General features: G+C 43.9%; 1 protein-coding gene across 2 annotated transcripts in view; it reads left to right on the top strand.

Moving 5' to 3' along the window:
• The first annotated feature begins 222 nt into the window (after positions 1-222).
• Positions 223-15,466, top strand: part of Maco1 (macoilin 1) — a 53,103-nt gene continuing 37,859 nt past the window's right edge. Inside the window, exons 1-2 of one of the 2 annotated variants that reach the window (XM_021160173.3) lie at positions 223-530; positions 14,985-15,126. In XM_021160173.3, the coding sequence (XP_021015832.1) occupies positions 451-530; positions 14,985-15,126 (222 nt within the window). In that variant the 5' untranslated portion in view covers positions 223-450. Of the gene's footprint in view, positions 531-14,984; positions 15,127-15,466 lie in introns of those variants that run through there. The other variant, XM_085838853.1, reaches the window with a different exon arrangement.

Below are 15,466 nucleotides of genomic sequence, written 5' to 3' on the forward strand. Positions count from 1 at the left end.
ATAGGGCCTATTTATAAGCCTCTATTTAACTCTTTTCTGATAGGCCCGGCCACGCGTCTAGGCCTTATCCTGATTGGTGTGTCCTTCTGTCCTTCAAAAAGGCGGGCTTAAGGGTCCGTGTTGCCTCAGCGGGCCCCGGAATTGGCCGTGCGCGGCGCGGCGGCGCCTTCGATTGGCTACGCGGGCCGTCCGTCGCGGCAAAGGAGGCGGGGCGGGCGGCTGGCTGGTGCGGGGCGGGCGGGCCCCGGAATTGTCATTTCTTTGTTTCCGAAGGCGGAGGAGGCTCGGCGCCCCCCTCCTGGCCCCCCTCCCCCCCGGTGCTGGCTCCATGTCTGTGTGACCGGCCGCAGGGGTAGGATTCAGGCCCGACGCGGGGCGGGCGGGCGACGGCGGCTGAGGTGAGAGGCGGCGGCGGCGGCGCGGCTCGGGCACCGGCCCCCCAGCGGGAGGATGAAGCGGCGGAACGCCGACTGCAGTAAGCTCCGCCGCCCCCTGAAGCGGAACCGGATCACCGAGGGTATCTACGGCAGGTGAGCGGCGGCGCCCGGCGTGGACCAGCGGGTCCCGGGCGCCGCTCGGAAGGGGCCCGGCCCCGTTATGTAACCCCCCGACTAGGCCGCATGCCCGCGCCGGGGGCTCTCCTGAGGCGCGCCGCCCGCGGAGCGCCGGGCCAGCCAGCCAGCCGAGGGTCCGCCCCGGGCCACGGGGTGTGGCGAGGGCCAGGCGGAGGGCGCGGCGGGCGCGGGCGGGAGCCACGGGGCCGCCGTTGGCCGTGGTGTGTCGGGGGGAGGGGCGGCACCCCCGCGGCCCGGAGCCCTGAAGCCCGGGGGTCCCCAGCAGGCTGTGCGCTCGGCCCCCTACCGAGCCCGGGTCACGCTGAGCTCGGAGGTTGGCTGCCCGAGGCTCGTGGACGCGTGCGGCGGGGCGAGCGAGCGGCCAAAGTTAGGAGCTGCCAGGGGCGCGGGACCCTCGGGCTCGGGGCGGGGCCACGCCGGCTACTCTTCTGCGCTCTGCTACCTCACGGGGTCCCCACCTTGGCTCAGAGCGCCCAAGGCTGACACCCCCAGATCGTGCCTGCCGGTGAGCCCGCTCCAGACCGCGGCTTTTCTCAGTTCCTCAGCAAACATTCTGACAATTGCAAACAGATATTTTGCAGGGATTCTCTCCCAACTCAGGTTTGGGGATTTTTTTTTTTTTTAAATCCTCTGTTTATGAAGGAAAGTGGTGTCCCTTTAAATAGAAATTGAATCCACTCCTCCTGGACAGAAGGACAACAGGTTCATGGGGCATTTTGGTGACTGTCACAGCTTCCCCAAGCCCAATTTGTGTGCGGAGGTTATTTTCTGGAAATGCCTATTTCCGAGGCGAAGTAATTAGTTTACAAAAGAGAGTGCTCAGCATGCGGCTGAAGGCTTTACTTGAGTCCTCTTGGCGCCTTACGGTTTAGGTCTTGCTGTGAATCTTGGAGAAAAATACAGGAGGTAGCTAATGACAACCAAGTTGTAGCATAACTGTACACCCTACACATGCGGTTGTTTACACGTGTGAAGTGGCTGCCCTCCACAGGCAGGTGACTTATCTAACCATGAAGGGGGATTCTTCAAGTTTAAAAGGAGTAAGAAGTCAAAAGCCTAGGCTAGATGATATGTAAGGAGCCACGGATCGCATCCATTCATTCAACAAACGTGAATACTATTTGCTCAACAGTGTTGGAGTCAGTCAGGACACAGCTGTTAGCAAAACCGATGAACATGGTTGCTGAATCAGACGTGACAATAAGTAAAACTGAAAAAGCCAACCCAAAATTTTCTGGCAGATTGAATGGGTGGAGGCAAGCCTGCGTACTATAAATTCTTGAATGAAGGAAGGCTTTTTTCCTTAGCCATTGAAAATATTAGAAGAACTTCCCATTAATAGCAGCGCAAGAATAGAAAATAGAAAAAGTGTGTTAAAGTTGGCAGGTTAGGACCCTGTGGTATTTGAATTTCTATTCCCAGTCACAGAAGATGAGCCCCCTCATGAGAAGATTGGAAACAGCTGTGTTGTTTGCCTGATTTCTGGTGTATTTTAGCTTTTTTCCTATTTAAAAAAACACCTGGTTTATGACTTGTAACTCAGCAGCCGTGGAGTTCCTCTTTTAATGAAGATCTATTGTTATACTAATGCATCTTAGCCTTTGAATTTCCTTACCCTAAAGGTTAATAGTCAATACACTATGTCCATCATTCAGTTTCATGTGTAAAACTTCAAAAAACTAATTGGTGCTTCAGCTCCGTCTGCTCTCAACTCTGTTGGGCTTTCTTTGTTAAATGTCAGTAAAGGAACATAAATATATGTCTACCTGTCTTTTTTGTTTGAGGCAGAGTATTTCAGTTCCCATCTCTGTTTCTTCATGTTATGGAGTACCGCAATGGGAAAATCATACGGTGTTTTATCCCCTTTTCGTTTTTAAGGACTGCGTTGGAAAACTTCCAATATTTGTTAAGAAAATGGAATGAGTGGGCTAGTTATAAATTAGGACATTTGAGGATTCATGGATATCAAATTTCTGTTGATCATCAAATTAAAGTCTGTATTCAATTCTGTTTCATGCCATCTATTGCCTGTTTTGTTTCTGAACATCTGGCCAATTTCATCTCATTAAAAAGGAGTCCTCTTCCCAAGGGCTGTGTTGACAATTTTGATATCCACTGTCTAGTCTTCTGTTTCATAGCCTAACCTTCCATGGAGGACTGTGTTCACGTTGTTAGTCTGCTCGCTTCTCTTGAGCCCTGGCATGTGTGAGGGAGCTGCTAAGATGAAAAGCACTGGACTGCAGCCTACCAGAGACCTGGGCCAGACTCAAAGTCCCAGCCCTGATGCTTTGGACGAGTGGAACATCCACTACTTTGAAGCTCACTTCTCCCATCCGTTAAATGACCTTTGAAGATATATAAATATACATGTGCATATACAAACACAGTTTGTTGTGGAGCTCCTTATAAATTCCAATGAGTTATTCAGACATTTTTTTACCATATTATTGCTATTATAGCCTATTCTTTAAGGAGGCATGAAAGGCCATTAGATTTGACCCAACCAAAAGCCAAAGTTGACTAATAATAACATGGGGCCACTTGCTGCTCGGTGCTGCTTTAACAACAATACAATGAATCTCAACCTTCCTAAGCTGAGACCCTTCAATACAGTCCCTCATGTTGTGGTGACCTCCAACCGTAAAATTATTCTCGTTGTTACTTCATAACTAATTTTGCTACAATTATGAATCATAATGTAAATACCTGTGTTTTTTGATGTTGATGGTTTTAGGGCATCCCTGTGAAAGGGTCATTTAACCCCCAAAGGGGTTGCAACCCACGAGTTGTGAACCAATGCTCTAAAAATCCTGGTGCTTTAATCATGGGCAGCTATTTCAGAAGAGATCACTCATTGTCAATATCATAGCTCTGTTGGAATTCTGTTTGAGAGCCAAGATGCTAGGGAGTGTTAATCTGAGGTATTGTATTAATGCTGTATATATGTATATACACATATATGTGGGTATATATATATATATATATTACACATATATGCATATACCCACGTATATATACACACATATACATATATATTACACAAATATGCATATATACATATATAATGTATATGCATACACACAGATATGCATATACATTATACACACACTATATATATTATATATATGACATACATATATATATATATATAAATAAATGCACATGAAGAACTGTATTAAAGGGTCGCAGTCCTAGGAAGGTTGAGAACCATTGTTTTTTGTTTGTTTGTTTTTTGTTTTTTTTCGAGACAGGGTTTTGCTGTGTAGCCCTGGCTATCATGGAACTCACTCTGTAGACCAGGCTAGCCTTGAACTCAGAAATCTACCTGCCTCTGCCTCCCAAGTGCTGGGAATAAAGGCGTGCACCACCACTGCCCAGCTTAAAGATTTATTTATTATTATATCTAAGTACACTGTAGCTGTCTTAAGACAGCACCAGAAGAGGGTGTCAGATCTCATTATGGATGTTGTGAGCCACCATGTGGTTGCTGGGATTTGAACTCAGGACCTTCAGAAGAGCAGTCAGTGCTCTTAACCGCTGAGCCATCCATCTCTCCAGCCCCGAGAATCATTGTTTTAAAGCAGCACTGAGTAGCAAGTGGCCCCATGTTATGATTAGTCAGCTTTGGCTTTTGGTTGGACCAAATCTTATTTCCTTTTATGCTTCCTTAGAGAAATATATATACATATATGTATGTACATACTGTGTGTGTGTGTGTATATATATAGTATATGTACAGTACTATATACACAAACATGTCCATCATCTAAAGATCCAAATATTCTCTCAAAAATGTTAATTCCAGTCAAGTTAATAACTAGGATTAAGAGGAAGGAAACAGGGATGGTGTTTTTGTTATTACTAAGAGCTGCCATTAAGTGTAATTAAAAAAAAAATAGCTGAGTTACCATAGAACCAAACAGGTAGGCAGTCACTATTCAGGTGTTAAGTGGATAGATAAATACATAAATATAAGCTAATAGAGTCCATTCATTGAAAACCGACCTTGTAGAGCTGTGGAAGCTATAGGATAAGACATACGTCTCAATCTTCAGGGATTTACTGTCTAGTAGGCCGAAGTAATACTCTTAAATTTGTACAGTAGCTTAGAGCTTTCAAAGAAACTAGGGTTCTGTTCAAGTAAAAATGTTTCTGTTGGATCAGACTTCAACTTTGTTGTAGTTGTTCACCTGACCCATTAGCAGCTGGTTTCTTCCTGTGCTATTTTATGAAATAGACAGTTGTTACTAAGAGAGAAAATGCTTTCCAACTCAAATGAGGTAGACTTGAAAATTATGAAAGCAAGTTATTAATAATGAAAACTCGGGCTGGTGAGATGGCTTAGTGGGTAAGAGCACCCGACTGCTCTTCCAAAGGTCCGAAGTTCAAATCCCAGCAACCACATGGTGGTTCACAACCATCCGTAGTGAGATCTGATGCCCTCTTCTGGTGCGTCCGAAGACAGACAGCTACAGTGTACTTACATATAATAAATAAATAAATCTTTAAAAAAAAAAAAAAAAAAAAAAAAAAAAAAAAAAAAAATAATGAAAACTCATTAATTACTACACATGGAAGTTCCTGGACTTCCTGGCTGTGAGTCCCTCCTCATGCTGCCCTCAACACCAGTCAGTGCACTGACTGGGCTTGGTGCTAAGCATCTCAATACAGTGCTGATTCTCCTGGAGGGGGACTGCCTGGTGTGTGGCATCCAACTCAGGGTTCTGTGTAGGTCACCCTATCTCTTCTAAGACTTTAAAAGAGGAAGTTATTTAGGTAAAAATATGTTAGTTATAAGATGTGGGCAGAAATATACTAAAGTATATTTCAAGCCTCTATATTTAAAATTGTTACTTAAAAGAGTAGAGTAAGAATTTTAATTCACATGTGCATGTCCAGTGTCAGGAAATGGTTTTCTGTCTCTGTTTCTGGTGGTTGAAGCTTGCACCTCTTCATTGTGAACTTACAGCACTTCCTATATGGGGCTCCACTTGAAGTGGTGCCTGAAGCTTACAGTGTAGTACTGGACCTGACAGCATAGGGCTTTAGGACTGCCCTGCATGAGACTCTCCTACCTTTGTTTTCACAACAGTCTCCTGGTCTTCCAGGTTAGAAGCCACCAGTCTTTGCGCCCTCCTTTCCTTTCCAGTTTCCTTTTCTAGACCCTTGTCTACACAGCGCTGTCTCTGGAGGATTCTCTCAGTTGTTGTTCCTGCCTCTTTAATGATGTTTTCTAAACCTGGCTTTAGATTCCTTTGGGCTATGTTTATTAAAGTCACTGGAGGCTGGCTGCCTTGATTGTACATGTGTTCTGCAACTGGAACTCCAGATTCCAGTGTCGCAATCTCACAGCCTGCAAGCATTTCTGTAATCTTGGTAGGCATTGACTTTAACAGGCAGGACCTGTCATAAAGGACCCAGGCACAGGCTCTGTATATTTTAGAGACTTGCTGGGAAGGGTGAGTGTAATGAATAAATCAGTGGTCAGATAAACACTTAGGTTCATTATTTCTATAAACTACAATTAAACAGTTTGTCACACTCAAATGTTTGTGTTTTAATTTTGTGCCTGTGGAATATTTAGGAAAAAAAAAACTTTCCTCCAACTTCCAGTATGATCCTTACTGTCTTAGTAGTTTACTTTTATTGGTAGGTTAGTTTCATTAGGTGTTTTGAAAAGCCCTTTAGTGGCCTGGAGAGATGGCTCAGTGGCTCAGAGCTCTGGTTACTCTTGGCAGAAGCCCTGGGTTTGATTCTCAGCACCCACATGATAGCTCATAACCAACTGTACCTCTAGTGCCAGGGGATCCAGTGCTCTCTCTGGCCTCTGTGAACAGCAGCAGGCACAGGCAGAACACCCTGACCCCCAGCCCCCAAATACAAGGAATAAGAAAAGAAAGCCCTTCAAGTTGTTGCTGCTGGATTGGGGGTTGGGGGACACAGATCCAGTTCAGCTTATTTGCAAAAGCTTCCCTGTTGTAGGAGCTGTATTCCCTTTGTCTCTGTTATGATTGCTTAGGGCCCTCCTTTTGAACCTCCATAGTCTTGGAGATTGATTTAACTGCAAGCTTAGGAACTTGATGTTTCCACTAACTTCTTCTTCTTACTATGCACCCTCTCCTCTGTGGACTTACTTCGTGTTCTCTGAACATTTTCAGAGGCTTTTTCTAGCATTTTTCTCAGACTTCTCCACTGGGTTTGTATCTGTATGTCTCTGTGTGTGTGCTTTTATTTTCTAGGCTGCTAGCATCTTTTGGAGTCTAGAGGATCAGGCAAAAATCTTAGAAACATAAGGCCAACAAGATGGGTTCAGAAGGTGTCATACGCACCTGCCAGCACGCCCCTCACAACCTGACTTCAGTCTCAGAACTCACCTGGTAGATAGAAGGAGAGAACTGATTCCACAGTTGTCCTCTGACCTCCACACAAACATCACTGTGTATGTGCACACACACCCACAAAATAAAATCAAAATTAACCCCCCCCAACCTCGTTAGGTGAAATACTGTAATTAAGCTACTTTTTTTTTTTTTTTTAAATAAAGTGTGGCATTCTATACTGATTGTTCTCTGGGCTTACTCAGTTTGGGTGTAATTATTTTACTTGGACAGTTTTCAAGAGTTGGGTTCTGAAGAAAAAGTTGGCTGTGCACCAAGCGGCTCAAGTGAGACGGTGCACACAGGCAAGAGCACACACACCTTTGCTAGACTTTCCGTCAAATCTTTAGGGCACTAGTTCCTCAGGATTTTGCCTTGGGGCTGTGTGTCCTGGTAGTGGAAACTAAGACAGGCTTAACAACTTTTAGGATATTTTCTGGAGGCTTTGTATCTTTAACTTGGCAGTCACCTTACCTGACATCAACTGGGTCTCAGTTCATCAGACCTTCCGAGATACCTTATACTACCAAGGTCTTTCCATGGCATTGCCTTCATTCCAGTTTAGTTTCTTTTCTCTTTTTCTTTTCTTTTCTTTTCTTTTCTTTTCTTTTCTTTCCTTTTCTTTCTTTCTTTCTTTCTTTTTTTAAAAGAATTATTTATTTTATGTATGTGAGTACACTGTTGCTGTCTTTAGACACACCAGAAGAGGCTATGAGATCCCATTATAGATGGTTGTGAGCCACCATGTGGTTGCTGGGAATTTACCTCAGGACCTCTGAAAGAGCAGTCAGTGCTCGTAACCACTGAGCCATCTCTCCAGCTCCTTCCTTTATAGTTTCTTAGCTGCTGCCACTAAGGACACTGTGCTCACTCTGAGTGTTAGGATTATAAATTCAGAAGCAGTGCCCTCACTGCCATGTCCTCTATGGGAATCAGAGGCTTTGCATAGAGTGAATTGAAGTGGTGGAACTCACCCATCTTAGATGGTGCATGTCATTGGTGCATCCCAGCACTTGTGATCCCAGCACAGACGAGGTGGCTGGGAATGACCTTGCTCTGTCTATAGATTATATTACTGCTTTGCTTACTTTCAAAACACCTTCAAAAAACAAGAAAACTGCCACTGTACTAAAGTCAGGCCTGTCCTACAGGGAGAACACTTGAACACTAGAGGGAATGAATGTCACGGTGATAGTCAGGCTGGAGAGATGGCACCATGGTTAAAAGCACTAGCTGTCTTCCACAGAACATGCATTGGGTCTTCAGAACCCACATGGTAGCTCATAACCATCATTTACAGTTCTAGGGGATCCGATAGCCTCTTCTGCTCTCTAGGTACCAGGGGCACACACGTTGCATACTCATGCACACAGAAAAAAGACTCATTTAGTTGGCAGTGGTGATGCATGCCTTTAGTCCTAGCACTTGGGAGACAGAAGAAGGTTGGTCTCAAGTTCCAGGTCAGCCTAGTCTATGTAGTGAGTTCTAGGATAGCCAGGGCTATACAGAGAAACCTTGTCTCAAAAACAAACAAAAAGACTCATATACATCAAATAAATAAATTTCTTTTTTAAAAAAAAGATTTCTATCTCAAATGAGAGAATTTGACTGTAAAGAACACTTTATTTTATATGTTTCACTAACATCCCTGCATGTATACCACACATGTGCCTGGTGGCTGAGGAAACTTGAAGACTGTGGATGTCAGAGTCCTTGGAGCTGGAGTTGTGGAAGTTGTGAAGCCACCATGGGGTTGTTGGGAATTGAACTCTGGATCTCTGGCAGAGCGGTTAGCTCCCCAACTTTTCTTTTTCTTCTTTCTTTCTTTCTTTCTTTCTTTCTTTCTTTCTTTCTTTCTTTCTTTCTCTCTCTCTCTCTCTCTCTCTCTCTCTCTCTTTCTTTCTTTCTTTCTTTCTTTTGTTTTTGTTTTTAGAGATAGGGTTTCTCTGTGTAGCCCTGGCTATCCTGGAACTCACTCTGTAGACCAGGCTGGCCTCGAACTCAGAAATCTGCCTGCCTTTGCCTCCCAAATGCTAGGATTTCTACTGTCTTTTTTTTTTTTTAGATGTATTATATGTAAGTACATTGTAGCTGTCTTCAGATGCACCAGAAGAGGGAGTCAGATCTTGTTATGGATGGTTGTGAGCCACCATGTGGTTGCTGGGATTTGAACTCAGGACCTTCTGAAGAGCAGTCAGATGCTCTTACCTGCTGAGCCATCTCACCAGCCCCCTCTACTGTCTTTTAAGGATAAGGGGTGATGTAGTGAGGCTGAGGGCAACTGAGCCAGGCAGCTCTTGTAAATTCTAGAACTCAGAAGGCTGAAGGTAGAATTCAAGACTGGGTCTAGGGGAAAATCAGCTTTGTTAATTAGCCCATCTCTACATTTTTTTTTAAAAGATTTATTTATTTATTATATGTAAGTACACTGTAGCTATCTTCAGACACTCCAGAAGAGGGAGTCAGATCTCGTTACGGATGGTTGTGAGCCACCATGTGGTTGCTGGGATTTGAACTCTGGACCTTCGGAAGAGCAGTCGGGTGCTCTTACCCACTGAGCCATCTCACCAGCCCCCATCTCTACATTTTAAAAGAGACCTTCCTGAAAAGGGACCTAAGGAAAACTGTCTTTACTTCTAAATTGAGACTCCGAAAAAAGTGATTGTCAAGGAATATTAAATCAAAGTTCTAAAAGTGGACTCTACTTCCCTACTTCCACTCCTCAACTGGAAATTGCAGAATTGGAAAAAAAGACAGTAATCAAAGACCATTTCTCAACGGCCTTACTTTTAAATGATTAGGATACCAGAAATTATTCAGGCTACTGTTCTGTGGACAGTGTAGTCCTGTTCTTGAAGCAGTGTTGCCAGCTAACTTGGGATTCTGCCATGCCTTGAGTGCCTTTTGGACTTAGACCATTTGGTAGTGCTGCTCGGTTTCCACCTGGGGGTAATGATCACACTTCCTCAGCCAGGTCTCAGGGACAGCTCCAAAGATTATTCTTTCAGGATGTGGCTGTAGCTCAGCTCCATCAGCCTGGCTTCCGTCTCCAGCACATCATACACTGAGTGTGGGGATGTACACCTGTAATTATAGTACAGGGGAGTTGAAGGCAGAGAATGACAAGGAATTCAGGGTCATCCGTGGCTGTGATGTGAGTTTTTGGCCAGCCTTGGACACCTGAGTACATGAGACTCTTGTCTCAGCAAACAAATAAAACAAAACAGGGCTAGAGAGATGGCTCTATGTTTAAGAGTATGTAGTGCTCTTCCAGAGACCCAAGTTTGGTTCCCAGAACCTACTTTGGGGAGATCACAGCTGCCTGTACCTCTAGCTCCAAGGAGTCCAACTTCCTCTTTTGGTGTTCTCAGGCATTGTATTTACATGCACATACCTGCAGTCAAACACACGTAATTAAAAGCAAAATTAAAAAACCTAACAAAACCCCACATTTCCTACATTGAAAGACAAGGAGAGGTAGGATCCAGAACTCAGGTAGAGATTTAGGCCAGGCAGTTATGACACATACTTTTAATCTCAGCACTTGGGAGGCCGAAGCAGGCAGATATCTGTTTTAAGGCCAGCCTGGACTACATACTGAGTTCCAGGACACAAAGAAAACATTTCTCAAAAAAACTACTGGGTGGGGGTGGGTAGAGGAAGGGAGGGAGGGAGGAGAGAATATTTAGATGTAAAGTTGAGGTCCCATTTGACAGATGGCTAAACAAGAAGGAAGTATGCTGGTTAGGTAGGCCAACCCAGCATTCCCATGAGTCTGTGGCACCTAGGAGTGAGTTTCTGGGTCACAGGGCTGGGGCATGTTTAAGGAACTGGAAGCCATTCAGTGTATGCTTACCAATTTATAGAACACAGCGATACATTTTCATCCCTATTTTTTTTGTGTGTAACGGACCCCAGGGTCTTCCACATGTTCTACTGAGCTATACCTCCACCCCTCCAGCTCCCCCATGCCATTTTTAAGTGCCTTTAAAACATGGCCAAGAGACTGGTTTTCCTTTTTTAGTGTCTAGAAACAGTTCTGAACCATAGGAAAAATTCGAAGTCATTTATAAATCTAGGTATATCTGCAGGACTTAGGTTTTATTCTACTTAATGTTCATGGTTGTCCACAGTCAGTTGTGAGATTAAGGAGAGGCTCTATCTTTAACTCCCCAACAAAGTTGTAGTGTCATGAAACTAAAGATGGGACTTTAGATGTGGGTGTTTGGGCTTCTTGATTTCTACATCAGACTTCCTAGAAACTTAGTACCAAACTCATTGGAGTTTTAAGAATTAATGTTAGCCAGGCGTGGTGGCGCACGCCTTTAATCCCAGCACTCAGGAGGCAGAGGCAGGCGGATTTCTGAGTTCGAGGCCAGCCTGGTCTACAAAGTGAGTTCCAGGACAGCCAGGACTATACAGAGAAACCCTGTCTCGAAAAAACCAAAAAAAAAAAAAAAAAAAAAAAGAATTAATGTTAGAGGTTAGCACTAGAGGTCTGGAGAGATGCCTCAGTGATGAAGAACAATTACTGCTCTTGCAGGGAGCTCCATTCTCAGCATCCTCATATCTGCTCACAGCCACCAGAAACTCAGGTTTCAGAGGATATGGTGCATTCTTCTAACCTCCTTGAGTGTCAAGCACACATGTAGTGTGCATACATGTATGCAAACAAAAACATCCATGCACATAAAATAATTATTACAAAAATTTTTAAAAAGCTGGGTAGTGGTGGCGCACGCCTTTAATCCCAGCACTGGGGAGGCAGAGGCAGGCGGATTTCTGAGTTCGAGGCCAGCCTGGTCTACAGAGTGAGTTTCAGGACAGCCAGGGCTACACAAAGAAACCCTGTCTTGAATCACCCCTCCCTCTTCCCCTCGAACAGAGCAACTAAATATTTTTAATATTTCATTTTGTGTGTATGAATGTTTTGCTTGCATGTATACCTGTACTATGTACATGCCTGAGGCCATAGGAAGATGTTGGATCCCTTAAAATGGAATTAAGATCAGTGGTGAGCTACCGTGTGGGTGCTGGGAATCAGACCCAGGTCCTCTGTATCAAACAAGTGCTCTTAACCACCGAGCTGTCTCCAGCCTCTGAAGGGCAATTTGTAAGTTATATTTATGTACAGGAAACTCAGCAGCGTCCATTTAACCCATTTTGGTGACAGTTCTTTGTCCTTTACTTTTTCAAACATTTGGCAATGTGAGCCACAGAGATTGGACCTAGGTAGGACATTACCTTCCCAATGGCAACAGATCTCATCATGTCTGTTGTTATCATTGGCCCAGGTAGCTTCCACCAGCTCAGCCAGGGTCTTTGTCTTTGACCTAACCTGTGTCTTTCTATGCCCAGCTACCCTACCCTGCCTGCCCTTGATGCAACAAGGGACCTCCACCTTTGGACACAAGGCAGGAAGACCACCAGTTCCTTTGAGTCTGTAATGTATAATCTCCCCCAGCTAATAAGCATTTCTGTTTTCTACCAATACAGTGACAGTATTGACCCCACTCAGAGGACAAGTAGTCTCTCAGCAGGGATGTTTGTTCCTCTTACCAGCAGCATAGGCTGGCAGTGTCCTGCTTTGTCTTTGGTCTGTATTGTGGGGTGGCCCAAGCAGCTGTCTTGCCTGCCTGGCTGTCCAGGGCTTGGGTGAGCTGGTTAATCTCAGGAGATGCCAATCAGCCTTTCCCTACTGCAGCCAGATGTGATGCAGTCCTTTGACTCAGGTGAAACGTGAGGTCTTTTGGTAGGATGTCCTATCCAGTGTCAAAGTTCTTAGGCTGTTTTTCTGACTCACTACCTCCTAGCCTCCTGCTGCTGTTTCTTTTTAAATTTTGATACAGGGTCTCTCTACATAGATCACGCTGGCCTGTACTGAGATTAAAGATTTCTTTTTTATTGTCTGTGTCTGGGCTTTCTTGCTCTCAGTTTTATATGTGTTTCTACTAGCTCTTCGGGGATAGTTTCACGCATTCTCCTGAATGGCTTATTTCCTGTGAGTGCTGAGTAGTGTTACTTGGTGTAGAGCTCTAAAATTGGGTTTATTTACTCGGTTAATTTACTTTTGGATTGTAGTTGGCTACTAGTATCAAAATGATCAGTGGTAATATCCCCTGTGAGTCTGGAGGCAAGTGTGCATTTCTCTTGGGAATCATCCCCTCCGCAGTGTGGAAGTTCATCCAGCTGATTACATTGTCATATGTACTCACGTATGAGCAGTTGTGTCATATGTACTCACGTATGAGCTGTCATATGTACTCATGTATGAGCAGTTGTGTCATATGTACTCACGTATGAGCAGTTGGGTCATATGTACTCACGTATGAGCAGTTGGGTTTGTTTGTTTGTTTTTTTGTTTGTTTGTTTTTTTGAGTCAGGTTTTCTCTGTGTAGCCCTGGCTGTCCTGGAACTCACTGTAGACCAGGCTGGCCTCGAACTCAGAAATCCGCCTGCCTCTGCCTCCCGAGTGCTGGGATTAAAGGCATGCGCCACCATGCCATATGATCAGTTTTTAAAGTTTAAATTTTTAGTTTAGGATCTTCCTAACCCAGGATTGGTTGAAACTTGCTGTGTAGCTCAGGCTAACCTCAAACTCTTGATATTTCTGGCCCAGATTTGTGTTGGGATTGTAAGTGTATGTCACCATGCCTGGTTTAAAAATCTTTCTCTCTCTCTCTCTCTTTCTTTCTTTCTTTCTTTCTTTCTTTCTTCTTTTTTTTTAATTAGGTATTTTCCTCATTTAAAAAATCTTTTTCTAATAGCTAAATTTGCCCTGCTCTGGAATTGGAATTAGGAATATAGAAATAGAGGTTTATTAGTAGGTAAATGTGATTGATGACTGGGTAATGGTAAGTTTCAGATTATATGAAAGATTTTTTTCCTTTTTACATTTATTTATTTATTTATTTATTTATTTATTTATTTATTTGTATGTGAGTATACTGTAGCTGTACAGCTGGTTGTGAGCCTTCATGAGCCTTCATGTGGTTGTTGGGAATTGAATTTTAGGACCTCTGCTCCCTTCGGTCAGCCCCCGCTCACCTCTCCAGTTAACTCAACCCCTGACTGCTCTGGTCCAAAGTGTACATAAGTACACTGTAGCTGTCTTCAGACGCACCAGAAGAAGGTATCAAATCTCATTACAGGTGGTTGTGAGCCACCATGTGGTTGCTGGGATTTGAACTCAGGACCTTCGGAAGAGTAGTCAGTGTTCTTACCCGCTGAGCCATCTTGCCAGCCCTTTTTAAAAACTGTCCTATTAAGCTCAGTACAGTTGTTATACATGCATTCTAACTGGCTTTTCAAAGCACATGTTTCTTTAACGTGAATAGGAGGGAACTCAGAAGACACATTTACATCTCAAGTCTTGGAGGAGGGAACTCAGAAGACACATTTACATCTCAAGTCTTGGATGTTTGAAGACTTTTTCCTTTAAAAGACATTTTTGTGCCCACAGTCTATGGGAGTGACTTGTGTCTGCCCCAGGAGTTCTCTTTGGCAAATTTTTGGGAAGTCAGTTTTGTTTGGTCAGTGCACATGACTGCAGTATAGAGAAGCAAAGGAAGAGAAAAGCACAGATCCTTGAAGCATGCAGAGGTGTGTAGCAAGAATTTGCAACTCTTAAGCAGGTGTTGAGTGCGAGGAAGTAGCACACTTCAGCCATGACCTTTTCTTCTAAGGAAGAACAGCTTGAAGCCTGTCATTCTGTGAGGGTTGCAGTATTTTAAAGTCAGACACTTAGTACATCTTTAAAAAAGTGGTGAGATTCAAGTGTTTTTCTTCCATCTTAAAAGAAACTGAGTGCGTTTGGTTGTCATCTTGTCTTGACAATTGTGAGGCTCTGAATGACGGAGCATTTTTACAATCCAGGTGGCCAGAAGGTAGCTCCCTGAGCCTTCTCTTGTTGGGCTTACGGTAAATGAATTTTTTTTTTTTTTTTTTTTACCTATTTTTAAACAGAAACAGTACATTCCTATTCCGGAATCTTCATGTATGACCTTGAATCCCTTGTTTTTGTATTTTGCAGTACATTTTTATACCTGAAATTCCTGGTAGTGTGGGCCCTTGTCCTCCTTGCCGACTTTGTCCTGGAGTTCCGATTTGAGTACCTGTGGCCGTTCTGGCTTTTCATCAGAAGCGTCTATGATTCCTTCAGATACCAAGGACTGGTATGTTTCTATTGCATGTTCTCCAACTGTGAGGGATGTAGTTACCCTTCTAATTAAGAGAATATCTAAAGTGGCTGATACTGACCTGTTTTAAGTGGAGTTTATTAGGAATAAACTAGCTGTTAGCAATGGAAGTGCCTGTTTTGGGATGAGTTAATTGGGTCGGTAGATTGGGTCGGTAGATTAAGCCCACTGATGAATGGTTCTGTTTTGTTCTTTCTCACTTGAGCAGAGAGACAGGATTGGGCAGAGGATTACAAGAAGGAAGTAGCAATGGAGGACTCGGTATTGCCTAGTCTTACCTGGAGTGCTCAGGAACTAAGTTGTCATTGAATCAAAG

Source organism: Mus caroli, unplaced genomic scaffold (assembly GCF_978045245.1).
Source record: "Mus caroli unplaced genomic scaffold, Mus_caroli_1 scaffold_6, whole genome shotgun sequence".
NCBI classification, from domain to species: Eukaryota; Metazoa; Chordata; class Mammalia; order Rodentia; family Muridae; genus Mus; species Mus caroli.